General features: G+C 33.6%; 1 protein-coding gene across 1 annotated transcript; it reads left to right on the top strand.

The window, feature by feature from the left end:
- The first annotated feature begins 226 nt into the window (after positions 1 to 226).
- Positions 227 to 18214, top strand: LOC114941734 (uncharacterized). The gene is made up of 19 exons (XM_085487090.1): positions 227 to 433; positions 4019 to 4182; positions 4410 to 4676; positions 4998 to 5182; positions 5270 to 5494; positions 5553 to 6574; positions 7374 to 8274; positions 8342 to 8623; positions 8777 to 9098; positions 9277 to 9519; positions 9817 to 10088; positions 10421 to 10569; positions 10651 to 11751; positions 11835 to 11978; positions 14095 to 14211; positions 14308 to 14469; positions 14547 to 14747; positions 14896 to 15136; positions 16204 to 18214. The coding sequence occupies exons 1-19, from the start codon at positions 227 to 229 to the stop codon at positions 18114 to 18116; spliced, it is 8118 nt and encodes a 2705-aa protein (XP_085343216.1). The 3' UTR covers positions 18117 to 18214.
- The last annotated feature ends 367 nt before the right edge of the window (positions 18215 to 18581 follow it).

The raw sequence follows: 18581 nt of genomic DNA on the forward strand, positions 1-18581 counted from the left end.
TTTTACATGACTATATGATTAAAATTAAATTGCATAATTAATATATTAATGAGATAAGATATTAAAAGCTTTCTTAATATAAATATTATAGATCCTATTATATTGAAAATGAAGCATTTAATACTTAAGATAATTTTGCAACAACATATTAATTTATTGATATTAGTATTAATTATATTTAATTTAGATTAATTATATTTATATTAATTTTTAATTTTTTTACAGCATGAAACGAATAGCCAGATCGTCCTTTCCCTCATTATTCTATCTTCGAATGTGCTTTCTGCTCTACGTCATGCTTGTCATCATTCCTACTTTGAACTCGGCGGAAATAAATAATCGCAACGAAATGACGCACACGAAGAAGAAATCTGACTCGATTGGAAATTGGAAAGAATCGACCGTCTCTTCGCAGCAACGTGGAAATAATAAAGCAAAATTAGAAATACACGTATGTAAATTGAAACAATTTTGATATATCAATTAATTCAGAATCGTTCATTTCTATTTCGAGGATGATACATCTTTAATTATTTCCAGGGTTGGGTAAGTTAATGATTTTTTAAAACTAAGTTAAGTTAAAGTTAGTTGCTTCTAAAATTAATTTAGTTAAGTTAAAAGTTTTATGAACCAAAAATTAACTTAAGATAAAAGTTAATTTTTAAAAATATTATTTATGTTAAATTGGAATTTTGTTTGTTGATTCTTTTAAAATATATAATAACAAAGAAATTTTGATTTTTATATAGAAATATATTTTTTAGTAATTACAATTGATGACAAATGAACATAAAAATTAATAATACTTTAATTTAAAAATAATGATATTCAGAGATTAAAAAATTTAACTTAGAAAAAAAGTTAATAAGTTTAAGATCAAAAATAATTAATTGAAGTTAAAAATTAATACATTTTAAATTAACTAAGCTAAGTTAAAAGTTATTAACTTTTAACTAATTAACTAGTTATTACCCAACCCTGATTATTTCAAAGAAGTATCTTCGAGGCGAGATTTTACAGACCGATTATTGGACGTGATTGATAACGGAAATGACATCAGACTAAAAACGACAGATCTGCCTGTTTTCAAAAGTGTTTTAATATCTCAAGCGTGAATTTCTTTCGGCGAGAGACACGCAGAGAGAGACTCGGGGCTTCTCTCTCTCTCTCTCTCGTCGCTTTTCGGTTCTTACATCGAATGACAAAATGACAAAGGGTTGGTCGCCCCAAGGCCAGCGATATTACCGTTCTCGTTTCGGAACTATGCGAACTGTCGTCTATCGTTCCTCTCTTCAGCCGCGTATTGCGGCCGAAAACGCTTTGTGATTGATTATGCCCGCCGTACTTTTGGTTTACCCGACTCCCGCGAAAGCCGATTGATGGAGAACCCACGAAAAGGCGTTCGCAAAATTTGTGGGATCGCGATGTTAATTGAGGAACATTTGGAGCTATTAAGACAACACCGAAAGAATTATATATAAGAAATAAGATATAATTCTTATATATGAAAAGAAAGACGCTTATGTTTCTTAAACATTTTCATCATACTACTAGAACATAACGCTTATTTTATATGCGTTTACAATATGCAGTAATAAAATACTTATGCATTTTTAAATTATATGAGAAACAAGATATACATAATTTCTATACATGAAAAAAAGAGAGACGCTCCTAATGTTTCTTAAAAAATATTTTGATTATATTATTATATTGCTATTTTAAAATAAAATAAAATAAAAATTAAATTAAATTAAATTATATATGAAATAATATATATATATTCTTATACATATATGAAAGAAAGGGAGATGCTTATAATGTTTCTTAAAAAATATTTTGATCATATGATATAATATTGCTATTCCAAAATAAAATTAATATATATGTATGCACAAGAAATTAATATAAATATATATATAACTTTTATATAAAAAAAGAAGAAAGACACTCATAATATTTCTGAAAAAATATTTCGATCATACCACTGGATCGTACTGCTCCTTATACGCGTTCACAATATGCGGTAATATAACACTTATGCATTCTAAAATAAAATTAAACGTCGTTCAACCAACAAAAACGATTCATTATCGCGTGGCAGTTTAATAAAAGGAATTCTAGGTCCCGTACACCGAGCTTAGGGGATGGGGTGGGAGAGAAATTAAAAGGGAGGCCGCGTAGATGAGAGGGAAGACGGCGAGTCTTTATTTAGTTAAATGCCGCGTGTAATTGGGTGTAAGATTCCTTTTTTTTGTTTGGCGAAAACCAACCGCGACGTCGCGTCCCGCCGCAAAACTGCGGGTCCGTCTTGCGTCGCGACGCTCAAATATTTCCCATCTCTCTTCCTCCGCGCGGCTAGCTGCCAGCCACCTGATGTCACAAGGGCCCCGACGGGAATGAGATGCAGATTGCCAGAGGCCACTTCAGTTCGCTCTAGGAGGAAGGGAGTGAATTTTTAATAACACCGCGTATCCCGCCCGCGGCACCCGGATGTAGAGAGCCATTGTCTTGGCTCGCGTCGGAAAAAGGACGGGAGCGAAATGGTACATATACGAGAGAGGTGCGTTATATATATATAAATATATATATATACGGAACGCCCGGTATTATTATAACGTGCTAACGTGCCGGCGGGGGCTTGGCAGAAAGGAATTGTCAGTGACAGGACATTCCGCTGTCTTCGCGACAGGAATGCCGCTGCAGGATACGCGCTGTTAAACCCCCTTATGCAACGCGTTAATTTTCTCGCTCTCCCCGAGATATTTTTATTTAAATACACGCGGGATACAGCTAATGGTGAAAAAATTGATTTCCATCGATAAAGTCGCTTTAGGGGAATCCTAAAGCTAACCTAAGTTTTATTCCTGTTTTATCGACAAAATATGAGGTTAGATTCAGCTATAAATTATTTATACGGATTGTTTTTTACCCTAAAATTAGAACGCTTTGCTCTTTGTTAATATTAATACTTTAATTTGTACAGAAAAAAGACGTTAATTTTCTCGCTCTTCCCGAGATATTTTCATTTAAATACACGCGGATACAGCTAATGTGAAAAAAATTGATTTCCATCGATAAAGTCGCTTTAGGGGAATCCTAAAGCTAACCTAAGTTTTATTCCTGTTTATCGACAAAATATGAGGTTAGATTCAGCTATAAATCTATTTATACGGATTGTTTTTTACCCAAATTAGAACGCTTGCTTTTGTTAATATTAATACTTTAATTTGTACAAAAAAGACGTTAATTTTCTCGCTCTCCCGAGATATTTTATTTAAATACACGCGGATACAGCTAATGGTGAAAAAATTGATTTCCATCGATAAGTCGCTTTAGGGAATCCTAAAGCTAACCTAAGTTTTATTCCTGTTTTATCGACAAAATATGAGGTTAGATTCAGCTATAAATCTATTTATACGGATTGTTTTTTACCCAAAATTAGAACGCTTTGCTTTTTGTTAATATTAATACTTTAATTTGTACAGAAAAAAGACGTTAATTTTCTCGCTCTTCCCGAGATATTTTCATTTAAATACACGCGGGATACAGCTAATGGTGAAAAAAATTGATTTCCATCGATAAAGTCGCTTTAGGGGAATCCTAAAGCTAACCTAAGTTTTATTCCTGTTTTATCGACAAAATATGAGGTTAGATTCAGCTATAAATCTATTTATACGGATTGTTTTTTACCCAAAATTAGAACGCTTCGCCCTTTGTTAATATTAATACTTTAATTTGTACAGAAAAAAGACTTATTGCAATCTGTATAGTCTCATATATCTTACAGAATTGTGAATTCGAAGAATCAAGATATATGAGACTATACAGATTGAATTCTATTAATATTAACAAAGGGCGAAGCGTTCTAATTCTAGGTAAAGAACAATCCGTATAGCCCCACTAAATAGATTTATAGTTTATCTAACTTCACATTTTGTCGATAAAACAGAACGGAAAACACAGACTTCTCAAGAACGTTTAGGATCATCTTAACGTTGAGATTGTTCGAACGCAGATTGACATTCGAAATCGCACCGCGAATAAATCCGCGACGAGGAGCAACGAGAGAAGTAGCGCGGCTCTGAATAGATTTCTGGAGGACGTTCTGAAGGCGCAGGATGATTTGAAGTGGATGGATCACGCTACGCGTTGTGTTAATCGTATGACTCGGCCAGATGAGTAAGAGCTTGTTTCACTTTAATGCGCGGGAAAAAAAGACAACGAATAAAAAATAAAATATAAGATATTTTAATGAATTTTTTAAACTAAATTTATATAGGAAAACCTATATTTCAAAGGGATAAGAAAATTCTCGATAAACTCGATCGTCTGTATTTTCGTTCGACAGCTATTTAGAAACGTTTCGATTTATATTGAATAATTTAACGCGGATATTTCTGGTTCAGTTCGCTGGCGTATACAAACTGGCATTCTACGGTATCCGTCAACACAGAGGATGTTCTAGAGCCGACTGATATCGATTATAGAAGTAGGTTACGCGGCAAGAGAGGCTTCGATCGGAATTATGAAAGGATGTGGATGCTGCAGAAGAAGAAATACGGAGAGAAAAGTACTCGCGACGTCCCTCAGAGAGTCTATCTGGATAACGACATGACATTTAAGAGAGAGGCCGATGACGCTGATTTCGACATTCTCTATCGATATCCTGGCACGTAAGTAATGAAACAGTATCAAAGCTGTTTAATCAATCAATTATGTTGTGTAATAGATTTAAAAAATTAATATAAATATCTATATCTATTACTAAAACAAGTGATAAAATGATAAAGATAAATATTTTAGGGCCAAAATAATATTATTTTCTCAAATATATTTTTTTAATTATTTAATAAAATTGGCTATAATGGAACTGACAATTTATGATTAATAAATTAAAATTATGCCGTTAAATTTTTCATGTTCAACAAATTCTAACAGCCAGCACATGTCTTTCGCGACGGATAGAAAAAAATTTGTTTCACTCTTGAGTGTAGGTTAGACAGAAGTATCTACGAAGGAGGAGCGATAGCCGATCAGCCACTGAAAGATTGGACAAGGAAGAGGGATCTTCATTCCTCGGGCGACTGGTCGAATTTTAATGAGAATCCCAAAGTGACTAACGACGAAGGAACATGGCTTCGTGATTACAACTCTGCTCGCGAAATTCTTGCTAATTCTGGTATTATTGAGATTCAAACGTTACAATTATTAACTTAATTTCAAATGGCACAGAGAAAGATATCTGCTCTCTTAGATTCGAGCAAAGACGAAGAAAAGCTGCATGTCGACAATGACACGAGGAATCAATTAGAAATCGCATCGTTAAACGATCCAATACGTGCAGACGATTTCAGGGTTTTGCGAAAATCTCCAATTAAAAACCAAAAATCTCAAAATACACCATTGACGTTGGAGTCTTTGAAAAAGATTGTGTTAGATTTAAGAAACAAGTTGACACTAAGCAATAAGAAAGAAAATGTGCTTTCGAAAGGTAATGCATAAATATTATTTTATTGTGTTGTCTTTATCATGATCAATTTTTTTGAAAGAATCTAGTTCGTGGAACCATCCGAGATCGACAGCCGAAATATTTGATTTCAAGAGAGATCTTGACGAACATCCGTATGGAGAGACGATCTGGAGGATTAAGAGAGCTAAAAATGTAGGCAGTGAAGAGGAAAGTGACTCGAGTATATTTCAAGGAGCAAAGTTTCGGGAATTATATCTTGGAGAACGAAATTCGAAAGAATTACACGATCGCGCGAAACGTAATAGAAGGAGCTTTATCGCAGATTTAAATAATCAGAGGGATGTTCCAGAAACTAAAAGTCATCGGAAAGCTGAGATAATTAAAGACGCTCTTGGAAATGTAACCGAGATGCAAAAAACCAAAGGAGTCGTACGATTGTATTCTGGTTATCTTAATAACGGAGGAAGTTTAAAAAGGACTTTAAATAAGATGAACATTTCCGATTCGCAGTCCTCCTTAGACAAAGGATCTTTCTTAAACCGTTGTTTTATTAATTTAACGATTACCTCATCATTAGTAGCTGACAAAGCGAATATTTCCGAATCGAGATATCCTTCAATTACGGAGCCTAATTTAAACAATTATTCCATCGACAACGCATCGCATTTGCCAGAACGTATAGATAAAGTTCCGGGAATAAATTGGAAGAAACTCGGTCAACATTCTCAAACTGAGAAGATACCAAAAAATTTTGCTGTCTCGGACACATTCGTGGCTCCGATACATTTTTCAACAGACAGCGGCGTCGATCACCCTCGGAAGTTCGAAGTGGGAAACGGGAAGAGCGACTGGGTAAAATTATCGGCGTGGAAAAAATCGCGACTCGGCACGGATGACGGACAATCGGGAGTGGGATCTCCCGAGGGAAATACGTCGCGCGGTTTTGACACGACGGCAAATGAATCGCGGCGAATTCAGCGCGAGACAATCCGAGAGAAGAGAGAAAGGTTCGAGATGAGCGGGAAAACGCAAAGAAAAAACCGCGAGCTGATCAGAGTCTTTGAGCCTCGGGGACGTTCGTATCAGATGCAGAAAGCAGAGGCAAGATTGTTGCACACAGTTAAAACATTTGTGTGAAATTTAACAGATGTCCCACAAACGGTCCACAGAAATTTTTGTGTTAATATTTTGACACAAAATAAATGCAAAACTTTAAATAATTTCAAATAAGTTTTGCGTAAAATTAACACAGTTTTAATGTAAAAATAATCAGGGTTCGGTCAAGTTAAAGTTAGTTGTTTATAAAATTAATTTAGTTAAGTTAAAAGTTGCATAAACAAAAAAATAACTCCGTTAAAGTTAAATTAAGATTAAATTAACTGAAGAGTTAAATCAAAAGTTAATTTTTTTAAATATTTATATTAAATTAGAATTTTGTTTGTTAATTCTTTAAAATTTATATTAACAAATAACAAAGAAATAATTTTGATTTTTATACGGAAATATATTTTTTGGTAATTACAATTGATAACAAATGAACATAAAAATTAATAATACTTTTAATTTATAAATAATATCTTTATAACTTATAAAAAAATAATTAGGTATTTAGATATTAAAAAATTTAACTTATTGTTGGGAAAAAAGTTAAAAAGTTTAAGGTCAAAAATAACTAAAGTTAAAGTTAAAAATTTTTAACGAATTAACTAGTTCTTATCCAACCCTGGTAAAAATTAACTAAATAAAATATGTTAATTTTAGATTTTATCGTCCCCACTTAAAATAAAAAATCAACATTTTTTCTCTAAATTTTAACAGAATATATACATTGTGTAAAATTAAAAATAGTTGCACATTGTGTTATTTTACATCTTTTTTAATCGTTTTAATTAACACAACACACATGACTTGTGTAAAATATTTAACACAAAAATTTCAACGGGGACTCTCTTTTAACAAGAAAACAAATTTCCCTATGCAGGAACGAACGAGAACGAATGACGACGAGTCGACGGAGGATGCAAATGCGAGGAAGGCCGACTTTTCGATTGATCTCGTTATCGATGCGCGATCGGCGAAAGTCGCGAGAAACGCAAACGCGTCCGGGATCGGCGAATCGATAATAGCGAAAGATCGAATAGGCTTCGAGAATTTAGCTTCGATGACCGCCGGCGACGATTTGCGGAAGCAGCAACAGATGGTTCCGCCTGTAAGCGCGACGAACGGCGGCGCAAATAAATCGAATGGAAATTCGGATGCCGCCGAAATCGATATTCGTGTTGTCGGGTCAAACGGAAATGAGACTATGAATGTAAAGGAGGGAACTGTGACGGTGAGGCCTCGCGAATCCGATAATCATTTACGGAGGAGATTATTGTGGAGCGACGCCGAGGCTGACGATTCTACGATAAAGAGGACCGGATCGGTTCTTAATTCCGCGATCGACGATCGTATCGGGAACTTTCGGAACGAGGATCGGCAGCAAAGTGAAATGATTAATTCCGCGGATTCCGGAAAAGTTTTAATTAGAGTGAAACGCGACGATAACTTTGAGGTGAGTTCTGAAACGTCGCGAAATAATTTTAATCCTCGGACGTCGGACGCAAATCATCAGGCTCGTTACAAACGATCTACATATTCCTTTGAGGATCTTGAATCCAATAATGCGGCGGAGGATGTGGACGTCGCGAAAAACGAAGTGGCGGTAAATCACGATGAAAAACAAGGGAATAATGAAGAGTATGAAAATGTCGAAAGAGTTAAAGGGGATTATAATGATGGTGAAGAGGATTTAATGGAAGGTATAAATTGATGAGATTTTTATAGCAAAAGTAACGCAAATGCAAAAGTGATGTAATGCATTCGCAGATAATGATGGAGCAATGGAAAGCGAAAGAGAAGGACGAGCTTTATCGAGGCAACGGATCGATCCTGTGAAGGCCACAGTCGATATGTTAATTAAAGAGAAGCTTGAAAGGAAGAACAAGAGCAAGGATGCCGATTATACGAGAAAAAGACGCAGTATGCTGGGCATGATTGAATATTACGATTACGATGATAATGACGAGGAGAACGATGCAATGAACGAGCAGGGGATTCGAAATAAAGACGATCAACTCCCGATCAAAGATGACAGATCGGAGATAAAACGTGGTAAGAGAATATATAAATGTAATAAATAAAATTAAATGTAACATATAAAATTAAATGTAGTAGCTAAAATTAAAATAAATAAAATATAACGAAAGTCGTAATAAACATTTGTGAACTTAATCCAAATTCGTGTGTCAATATTTTGATCAGCTACGGATAAAACGTATACGCCAAGTAATTTAGGAAAAAAGAAAAACGAGAACCTCGAGGCGATGATGAAGGAGAAACGCAAGAAGGCAAAACACAAAGAGCCAAAGGAACAAATCGTCGTCGATCTTGGCGAACATAAGAGTAAGACTTCAAGAAATAGTCAGCAAGATAAGAAACTATCCGATACGTCGGAATCAAATTTCGAAAATGCGTTCAGAAAAGGAAGATTGTCGACTGAGGAAAACTCGGGAAAGCTTCATCGAGGCGAAGGTTTTACAAATAATGTTTATCGAGAAAAATCGACAGATTTGAAATCGAAATGGTAAATTGAATTAATTTGCGAGTTAAAAATGGTAATAATTTATATATATGTCAATAATGAGAAATCTACATATATTTTTAAATATATTTTTTATTTTAAATATAAATGTAGTCTCAAATATAAATGCATAAAATGTGATGTTATTGATCCAAATGATCAAAAAATAGACGTCTAATAGGTTGGACCAATCATTTGAGAACAGAATGGCATTGCCGAAGAATTCGGAACTGATATTAAATGACAATCAGAGAAAGAAAATTAGTTCGAATGAACCTTTGAATATCGTATCTAATGCACGTGCAGACGTAAATCCTGATGTTATCGAAAATATCTTGTTAGATATTCAACCTATCAAATTTATGACGCAAAACAGAGAACTGGACGCCTGGACAGATTTCTACGAAGACTTTGAAAACGAACGGTATCATTGCTTTTAAATTGTATCATAGAATATGTATATAAAATTAACATTTAAAAAAATTGAAAATTTTATTCAATCATTAATATAAATTTTTAGAGAAATTGTTTATTTTGAATTAATTATATTTTTTAATTACATATAATTATATCTGTTTCTCTAATTATATATAATTAATTGTATTAAAAAATTCAACTGTTTTAATTGAGAAAAATTGACAAATAAAATCTATTGATATTATTTGTTAAGAATGTTTGTATTTGAGAGCCTTGAAATGGTCTGATAGTTTACTTCACATAGACCAGAAGACCATTATTATTATCAAGAGAAGGATCGAAGACATCCGAACAATGTCGAGTCTCTATACGAGGAATTAAAGAACGTGTATGATTGGACAGATGGCGAATTAAAGAGCGGACCTCGTCTCAGGGGCGATCAAAGACTACGCTATGAATCGGATAATAAACTTGACACAAATCTCGTACAATTACAGCCAACGAACGATAGACTCTTTGGCTTTAGTCACGACAATGAGCAAAGAAGCTTTCCATCGACCGATACATCCTGGACGAGTAAATATTGAATGCGATCATCAAGTATTTCTTATTTATTTTTTTATTTTAATCGGGTCTGTATTTGTGAATCTTTTTCATATAATAATAATATAATATTATATAATAATATAAAAAATAATATATAATATATAAAATATATAAATATATAAAATAATATATATATAATATAAGAAATTATATAATAATATAAAAAATAATATATAATATATAAAATCTATAAATATATAAAATAATATATAATATAAGAAATTATATAATATAAATAATGTAACGTAAATTAAATAATATAATATATGTGAATTTTTATAAAATGTTTATTTGAGTTGCAGATTCGAATAGTGCTGCAACGAGCAATTATGTCGCACTTAAAGTCACAGCTGATATATTTAAAAATGGCCTCGAACCGAGTAAATCTACGACGAAAAATTCGCCAAATATATTTTCCGTCAGTACTACTACAGAATCAAAAGTATCTAAAGTACGTATGTGGTTATCGTTAGTCACAATATAATAAATTTCTTGCAATCACAAATATAATAATATATCGATATATATATAGATTGTAGAAGATGAAAATAACCCATTCCCCGAAAAAAGTACGACAGGACGATCAGAGGTCAATCCAAATTCCGGTTCTCTGTATGAGAATCGAAAGTACATCGAGTCCGAGATGCGTAAAGTACTGAAACGAAATGTAAATTCGCAAAAACAAGTGGCGATCAATTCGCAAGACTTGGTCGAGTCGTTTGTGGAATCTTTGCAGGATGATTTCGACGATAATGTGAAAGTTAGGTTTGGCAGAGGACTAAAGGCTGTGGACGAAACAATTTCCGACTCGAATGAAACTCACGATCAGGATACGGCAAATGCAAGCAATACAAATTCCAAATCTTACAATTCCTCGCAAATCTTTCATGACAATTCATCGATGTCGCATAATTGGTACAATAAAACATCCGCGGATTTGATCAATTTATTTGATGTTCATGACGATGCATCCGAGCGGAGAATTGAAGTTAAAAAAATTCAAGAACCGATTTTGACAAATACAAATAATATTGTGGACAGCGACGAGGACTTGGAAGCTGCCGAACAAAAATACGTAAATAACGAAGCAGCGAGAATCAGAAGAGCTGCTGCTTCGTATCGCACGTTTTACGACGACGTAGACGAGAATCTAGACGATTCCGACGAGGCGGACAAAAGTCTGAGCGATCGCTTTCAGCTTCCGAATATTCTCGGGGATCAATCCGACAGTGTATACGACGAATACGCGACCACAAATTGGAATGACGACGTACAAAACTTGGAGCGATACTCGCAGACTCCTCGGATCAATTCGAGAAAGAAGGCGAAATCTGGGAAAAAAATGAAAACCCAGCAATCTTCTTCGCAGAAGAAGAACGCAAGGAAGAACAGTTCACATTCGTCTTCGAGTGGAAACAGAAGACATCAGAAGACGCATCGATCCGACGTATCGAGAAATGCTAATCGAGATTTAAAGCCGAAGAAGAAGAGCAAAGCGTCTCCTTCGGCCGGAAAACGCGGCAGGATCCAGAAGAGTAAGACGGCCGAGCAAAGTCTGCGTCGTGCGGAGGTGAATGAGGAGTCAAAAGTGCCGAGTGAAAAAGTGCTTTACGAGAACGCGGAGGATCGGAGTGTGAGTGAAAGGGCGATCGGCGATCGGCGCGTAGGAGTAGATCGGGATTATAAGAGAGAAAAGAATTAAAGATGATTTTTCAGACAGTGAAGCCGGAAAAGAGCGACGCACGAAGAAAGGAAATTACGCTGCTCCTCGCAGCCGACAACGTCGACGACGAGTCGCAGATGGACGTCGCTCTTCGCGGCGAGCTAGCTGGAAAAATCGTCGAACGGATATTCGAACAGGCGAGTGAAGAATGTGTTGCGCGCGATATACAAAAAATCTGTTAACTTGACTAAAGCCTTTAACTAAATATTATTTTGACAAAATTAAAAAAAGGTAATTATTGTAGGCGAACTGAACGAGCAAAATTAAATAAGATCTAAAGATTTATTAATAATTAAATAATTAAATTCTCATTTTTCGTTAGAGAAACAAATATATTAAATAAATATTATTTTGTTAATCAAACACGTAAAAATAGTAAAATTGAATATAACATAATAAATGTAACAAAATGGCAAGTAAAGAATGTGTTGCGCGCGATATACAAAAAATCTGTTAACTTGACTAAAGTCTTTAACTAAATATTATTTTGACAAAATTAAAAAAAGGTAAATATTGTAGGCGAACTGAACGAGCAAAATTAAATAAGATCTAAAGATTTATTGATAATTAAATAATTAAATTCTCATTCCGTTAAAAAAACAAATATATTAAATAAATATTATTTTGTTAATCGAACACGTAAAAATACTAAAATTGAATATAACATAATAAATGTAAAAAAATGGCGAGTGAAGAATGTGTTGCGCGCGACATACAAAAAATCTGTTAACTTGACTAAAGCCTTTAACTAAATATTATTTTGACAAAATTAAAAAAAGGTAAATATTGTAGGCGAACTGAACGAGCAAAATTAAATAAGATCTAAAGATTTATTGATAATTAAATAATTAAATTCTCATTCCGTTAGAAAAACAAATATATTAAATAAATATTATTTTGTTAATCGAACACGTAAAAATAGTAAAATTGAATATAACATAATAAATGTAACAAAATGGCGAGTGAAGAATGTGTTGCGCGCGACATATAAAAAATCTGTTAACTTGACTAAAGCCTTTAACTAAATATTATTTTGACAAAATTAAAAAAAGGTAAATATTGTAGGCGAACTGAACGAGCAAAATTAAATAAGATCTAAAGATTTATTGATAATTAAATAATTAAATTCTCATTCCGTTAGAGAAACAAATATATTAAATAAATATTATTTTGTTAATCAAACACGTAAAAATAGTAAAATTGAATATAACATAATAAATGTAACAAAATGGCGAGTGAAGAATGTGTTGCGCGCGACATACAAAAAATCTGTTAACTTGACTAAAGCCTTTAACTAAATATTATTTTGACAAAATTAAAAAAAGGTAAATATTGTAGGCGAACTGAACGAGTAAAATTAAATAAGATCTAAAGATTTATTGATAATTAAATAATTAAATTCTCATTCCGTTAGAAAAACAAATATATTAAATAAATATTATTTTGTTAATCGAACACGTAAAAATACTAAAATTGAATATAACAAAATGTTTCTTTGACTTAAACAGGGTGTCCAGCAGATTTAATGAAAAAATTCCCTGACTTTTTCAGATTTTCCAAAACCAGAAATTAATTTTTTCCCTGACTTTTTAGTATTATTTTTTCCAAATATATAATTTGCATATATCTATATGATAGATCAATTATATGTTAAATAAAAGGTTCGGAAGTTAAAACAAAAATTTTAATCAATTATACAATCTGCATTATGTACGAGAATCGAAACAAACATGTCACTATAAACTATTTAAATAATCACCTTTTTTATTTATATTACATCAGATTTTTTAGTTTTGTCTCTATCAAACACATTGAAATAAAATAACACGACGATGAAAATATAAATTAACGAACACGCTGTAGATGAATCGATTTTTAACAACACAGAAAATTGGCAAGCTGGGAGTAAAGGAAAAGTTTATTATTATTTAATAAAAAATTTAAATTATTGAGACAAATATAGAATAATGTGAAAAAATCCAGATAAATAATAAAATTTCCTGACAATTCCAGATTTATAAAATTCCCTGACAATGCCCAGTTTTCCCGATTTCCCTGACCGCTAGACACCCTGTTAAATACAAATATATATATTCAAATAATAAAATAATATTTTAGTTGAAAAATTTAGTCAAGTTAAAACAATTTTTTATCAGTGTATTTGTAAAGACAAAAAATTGTTTGACGTGTGCAGTTATTTACATTTTTTATTCCAAAATTCAATTAATAATAATTAGCACTCATGTCGTACAGATTCAAAATAATGATCAATTGAAGAACGTCTTTGGTCCTGGACTTCAACGTAATTATAAAACTGAACATGTGGTTGCAGCGAGTAATATTTATCGGCAAGGACCTGACGCGGATGGAGTAATCGCTATTATTTAATTATAGAAGTTTTGATTGTATTTTTTGAAAAAAATTAGAATTTTAATTTATTGTATTTTCTAAATTAATGCAATTTAGACAAATCAGACGGAAACAACGATGAAGAGAATTATGGAACTCCTTGGTAGATTAATTCTGAACGAAGTCCAGAGAAAAACTTGCGTTTCCTTATCGTCAGATATGCGAGAATTTTTGGGATGGATGCTGGAAATAGATCGAGAGAGTGAACCGTTCGAAGAAGTATCCCATAATTTTGAAATATTTATTATAATCATATCACATTTTTCTTGATTAATACATATTTATTTTTAAACTAGGTACCATCGTTGCCATTGATCCATGCAAAAATAATTCCGGAGCAGGATTGGAAACGCAAATTTTTATTTGCCAATACTTCCGAGACCGCAGATATTAACGAGTTACAGAAAAAAGTGAAAGTATTGAATACTCTAGTAAAGGAATATAACGCTTTGACAGCAAAAGAAAAAACAAAAGTCCAAGAAGTCCACGAGTATTTGGTGAGATTTTATTAAATACCTGAGATATAATTACTTGTTGATTAAATTCTATAATATTTAATTAAGAATAGTGACCAAGTTTTTATGAAACAAAAAGAATTAGCAAAATAATAAAAAAATATATTATAAAAAAATTTACAATTCTTAGATTCGGCAGTTAAATTTACTTCTGAGATATATCGAAGAGCGAGAAAAGCAAGAAAAGTTTGCTTCCATTCGAGCAGCTAGAGCTGGAATCGGAAATATTCTACAATATCAGAGTGCAATGCCCAATGTCACTAATGCAAGCTATTCGATGACAAAAGATGCATTCTTTTCGCCAATCAATACGCATAATTTTTTTCGATTCAACAACGCAGCCAAAGTGACAGATAGACAGCATCACGATGGTACGTCGTGTCTCTCGACATATATTTATCAATGGTAGAATGCCTTTTAAAAATAATACAACCGATTACCTCTTTGCATTTAAGATTGAACATTAAAATTTCGCTAGAAATGCAATAAACAAACTATGTTTCTTCAACTATCAGTATTGGAAAATTGGTTATATCGGAAATATTTACGGTCTAAATACCATGGCGATAAACTATTTTCGCGTCGAATCGATAAAAATAAAAAAAAAACCGTGACTGCCTCGGCTAAACTTTTAAAATTGAGTTAATTATACCCGCGTAATATCTCGTCCAAAAATTGTGCGGCAGAATATCCGCTCGGCGATTATTTCGCATATTATTTTTTCTGATATTCGCGCGCTCAAACTATATTTCGTTTAGTAATTTAGTAATATATTCGCATTTTTACTCTTCATATATTTGTTCCGAAGAACTAATAAAAATTTATATTTCTCTGTTATATATATACTTATATAAATTTCGCATCTAATTAATAATTTACTAATATGTTCGCATTTTTGTTCTGTATATATTTTTTCCGAAAAACTAATGAAAAATTTATATTTCTCTGTTATATATATACTTATATAAATTTCACATCTAATTAATAATTTACTAATATGTTCGCATTTTTGTTCTTTATATATTTTTTCCGAAGAACTAATGAAAAATTTATATTTCTCTGTTATATATACTTATATAAATTTCGCATCTAATTAATAATTTACTAATATGTTCGCATTTTTGTTCTTTATATATTTTTTCCGAAGAACTAATAAAAAATTTATATTTCTCTGTTATATATATATACTTATATAAATTTTGCATCTAATTAATAATTTACTAATATGTTCGCATTTTTGTTCTTTATATATTTTTTCCGAAGAACTAATGAAAAATTTATATTTCTCTGTTATATATACTTATATAAATTTCTAGGTCGCATCTAATTAATAATTTATTAATATGTTCGCATTTTTGCTCTTCATGTATATATTTTTTTAAGAACTAATGAAAAATTGATTCCTCTGTTATATGTATATACTTATATAAATTTCTAGGTCGCAGAGAAACGCGCAGCCTCGAAATCCCATCGAAGCGACATCGCAAAGCGCAAAAGTTCCGTAATCATAAAAAGGACGAAAATTACGGGAAAGCGAAGCGAAAGCACCGGAAGCACCAAAGTCGCGCGAGACCATTTCCGGAGAAGTCGCGACAGAAGCGCGCGAGTCACGGAGAAAGGACTTCCCTCTATTTAGGTTACGAGGAGCCGACGATTTACGATTCGTTCGATCAGCTCGATGCAAAATTGACAGGGAAGAGGAAACGGGAATCGGCCGATAAGAAAAACCTGACGACCGAAGATGACAGGACGCTGGATCCGTCGTCAATAAAGGGGAAGAATCGCTTGGAGGACGAAGTGATACTGCTGAACAAGCGGGAAGCCTGGCGGAAGGAGAACGAGGAACAACTGGCGGAAGTGGCGTTCGGCAAGGACATGAGGAAATTGACGGATGGAGATAAACATAAGCCGATCGATGAGACGGGTTCCAGAGCGAAGCGAGAAGGCGTCATCATTCGCGGAACGTCAGCTGTCAAAAGTGGCGAGTCCGGAAAAATTTCGAGGGATAACGACGCGAACGATAAGTTGAGATCGGCCGAGCGCAGGATCAATGTTTTCGCGGACCACAGGACTGATACAGCGACTGCGGGAGAAAAGTTAGTGATAAACGCGGCAGCCAATAACCAGGTTAAGGGAAAACTTTGCGCCATAAATCGCGAGACAAAAATTGACAGCGCGAACGGAAGTCCGGGCTTCGTAAACTTGACGAGCGAAATTGGGGTCTCGGAGGAACGACGGAAAGTTTCGGCGGCGGAAAAAGTAGCGGATGATAACGCTGTAAAATTAAATCGAGCGACAAACTATCGAAGCGCGGAAACGGATCCCGAAATCGAGCTGAAAAATCTGCGACAGGGACTTGATGCGGGATTTTACGGCGTCGAGGATTATTGGAGGATGATCGACTTGTTTTACGAAGATGATGATAATCTATCTGGAAATAAATTAAGGGAGAAATATGTAGCCAAGTTAGACGTACCGGATGACCTAGATCTCGAGAATAATTTGGAGCATCCAAGATTAAGAAGTAATAAATGGTCGAGTGACGTCATCGAATGGAAGTTGCTGCCGGTAATAAGAAGTTCGCCGCATTATGACGATCATGTTTTATCGCGTTTAATAGAAAGGGAAAATATGCCGAATCGAATAATATTAAATAATAATATCAGAAATTTCGAAATTGAACCGAATGTTTATTTAAACAGCGACAAATATTTACGTTCGAGACGTCGCGGAAGAAGATTTAATGTCTTTCCTGAATCGAGAATAATCGACAAGGATAGTTTTTTGCGCAGAATTCGTTCGGAAATGAAGCAAGCGTCCGAGACAGCGAAATCGAAAGATTTACGAGTGGAGCCAATTTTTCTCAAAGTTCGAAAACTATCTCGACCGAGGAACAACGTTGTGGAATTTAGGACGCCTCTCGAGCTGAAAAATTATAATCGCAAACTCCGCGGAAGATCACGATCTCGCAACGATTCAAAACTCGACGATCGACCGATCTACAACAAAGCTGCTCCGCGATTATCTGTCTGGCCGCATCGATATTATTACGTGGACTCGCCAACCTTTCACTTTGTCCCGAATATTCCCAGGAGAGACGGTGACGCGTATCGATATCTCGAGTACGGCCCCTTTAAAGAGGAGATTCGCGACTCGAATCGACGGAATAGGTTGAAAACCTCGGGAGAAGCCGTCGATTTTCCGGCGGATAATTTAGCAAGCAAGACCGAAAAGTTTCTCATGCAAGCGGGCGAACCGACTCTTGCGAGTGGCAAAGATTATTTTAGCTTCGACAAGACAAAGTATACACAAGAAACGAGGGAGGGTAATGGAACTAAATTGAAAGAGTGATCAAAAAATTTTATTTTTTGGCGCGCATAATTTTTTGGAATTAAAAAGATGTGATATAATATGGGGAAAAATCGAATTTAAGGGATAATGACCCGAAAAATAGCTTAATTTTGACAATTTTATAGTAAATGGAATACAAAATCTGTTTAAAGGCTCTTATTGTCTTCTGCAATTTTTGACGTAAAATAAAAGACCAAATATTTTTTAGTTTTATATAAGATTAACTTAAGAAGTACGTACGGAAATTAAAAAATACCGTTTTTTGTAATGATGCACGTTTGAACAAAAAGTTTGATTTTTAGGTGAAAAATTATACATAAAAATTTGTTTATAAGAAAAGAAGTTTATAACAAAATATAAATTAATCTTATATAAAACTGAAAAATATTTGGTCTTTTATTTTAGATCAAAAATTGCAGAAGAAATCTTTCCGGCCGCGCAACATTATCCGTAAGAAGAGGCTTT

The sequence above is a fragment of the Nylanderia fulva genome, unplaced genomic scaffold (assembly GCF_048542155.1).
Source record: "Nylanderia fulva isolate GAGA-0341 unplaced genomic scaffold, ASM4854215v1 Scaffold5, whole genome shotgun sequence".
NCBI lineage: Eukaryota > Metazoa > Arthropoda > Insecta > Hymenoptera > Formicidae > Nylanderia > Nylanderia fulva.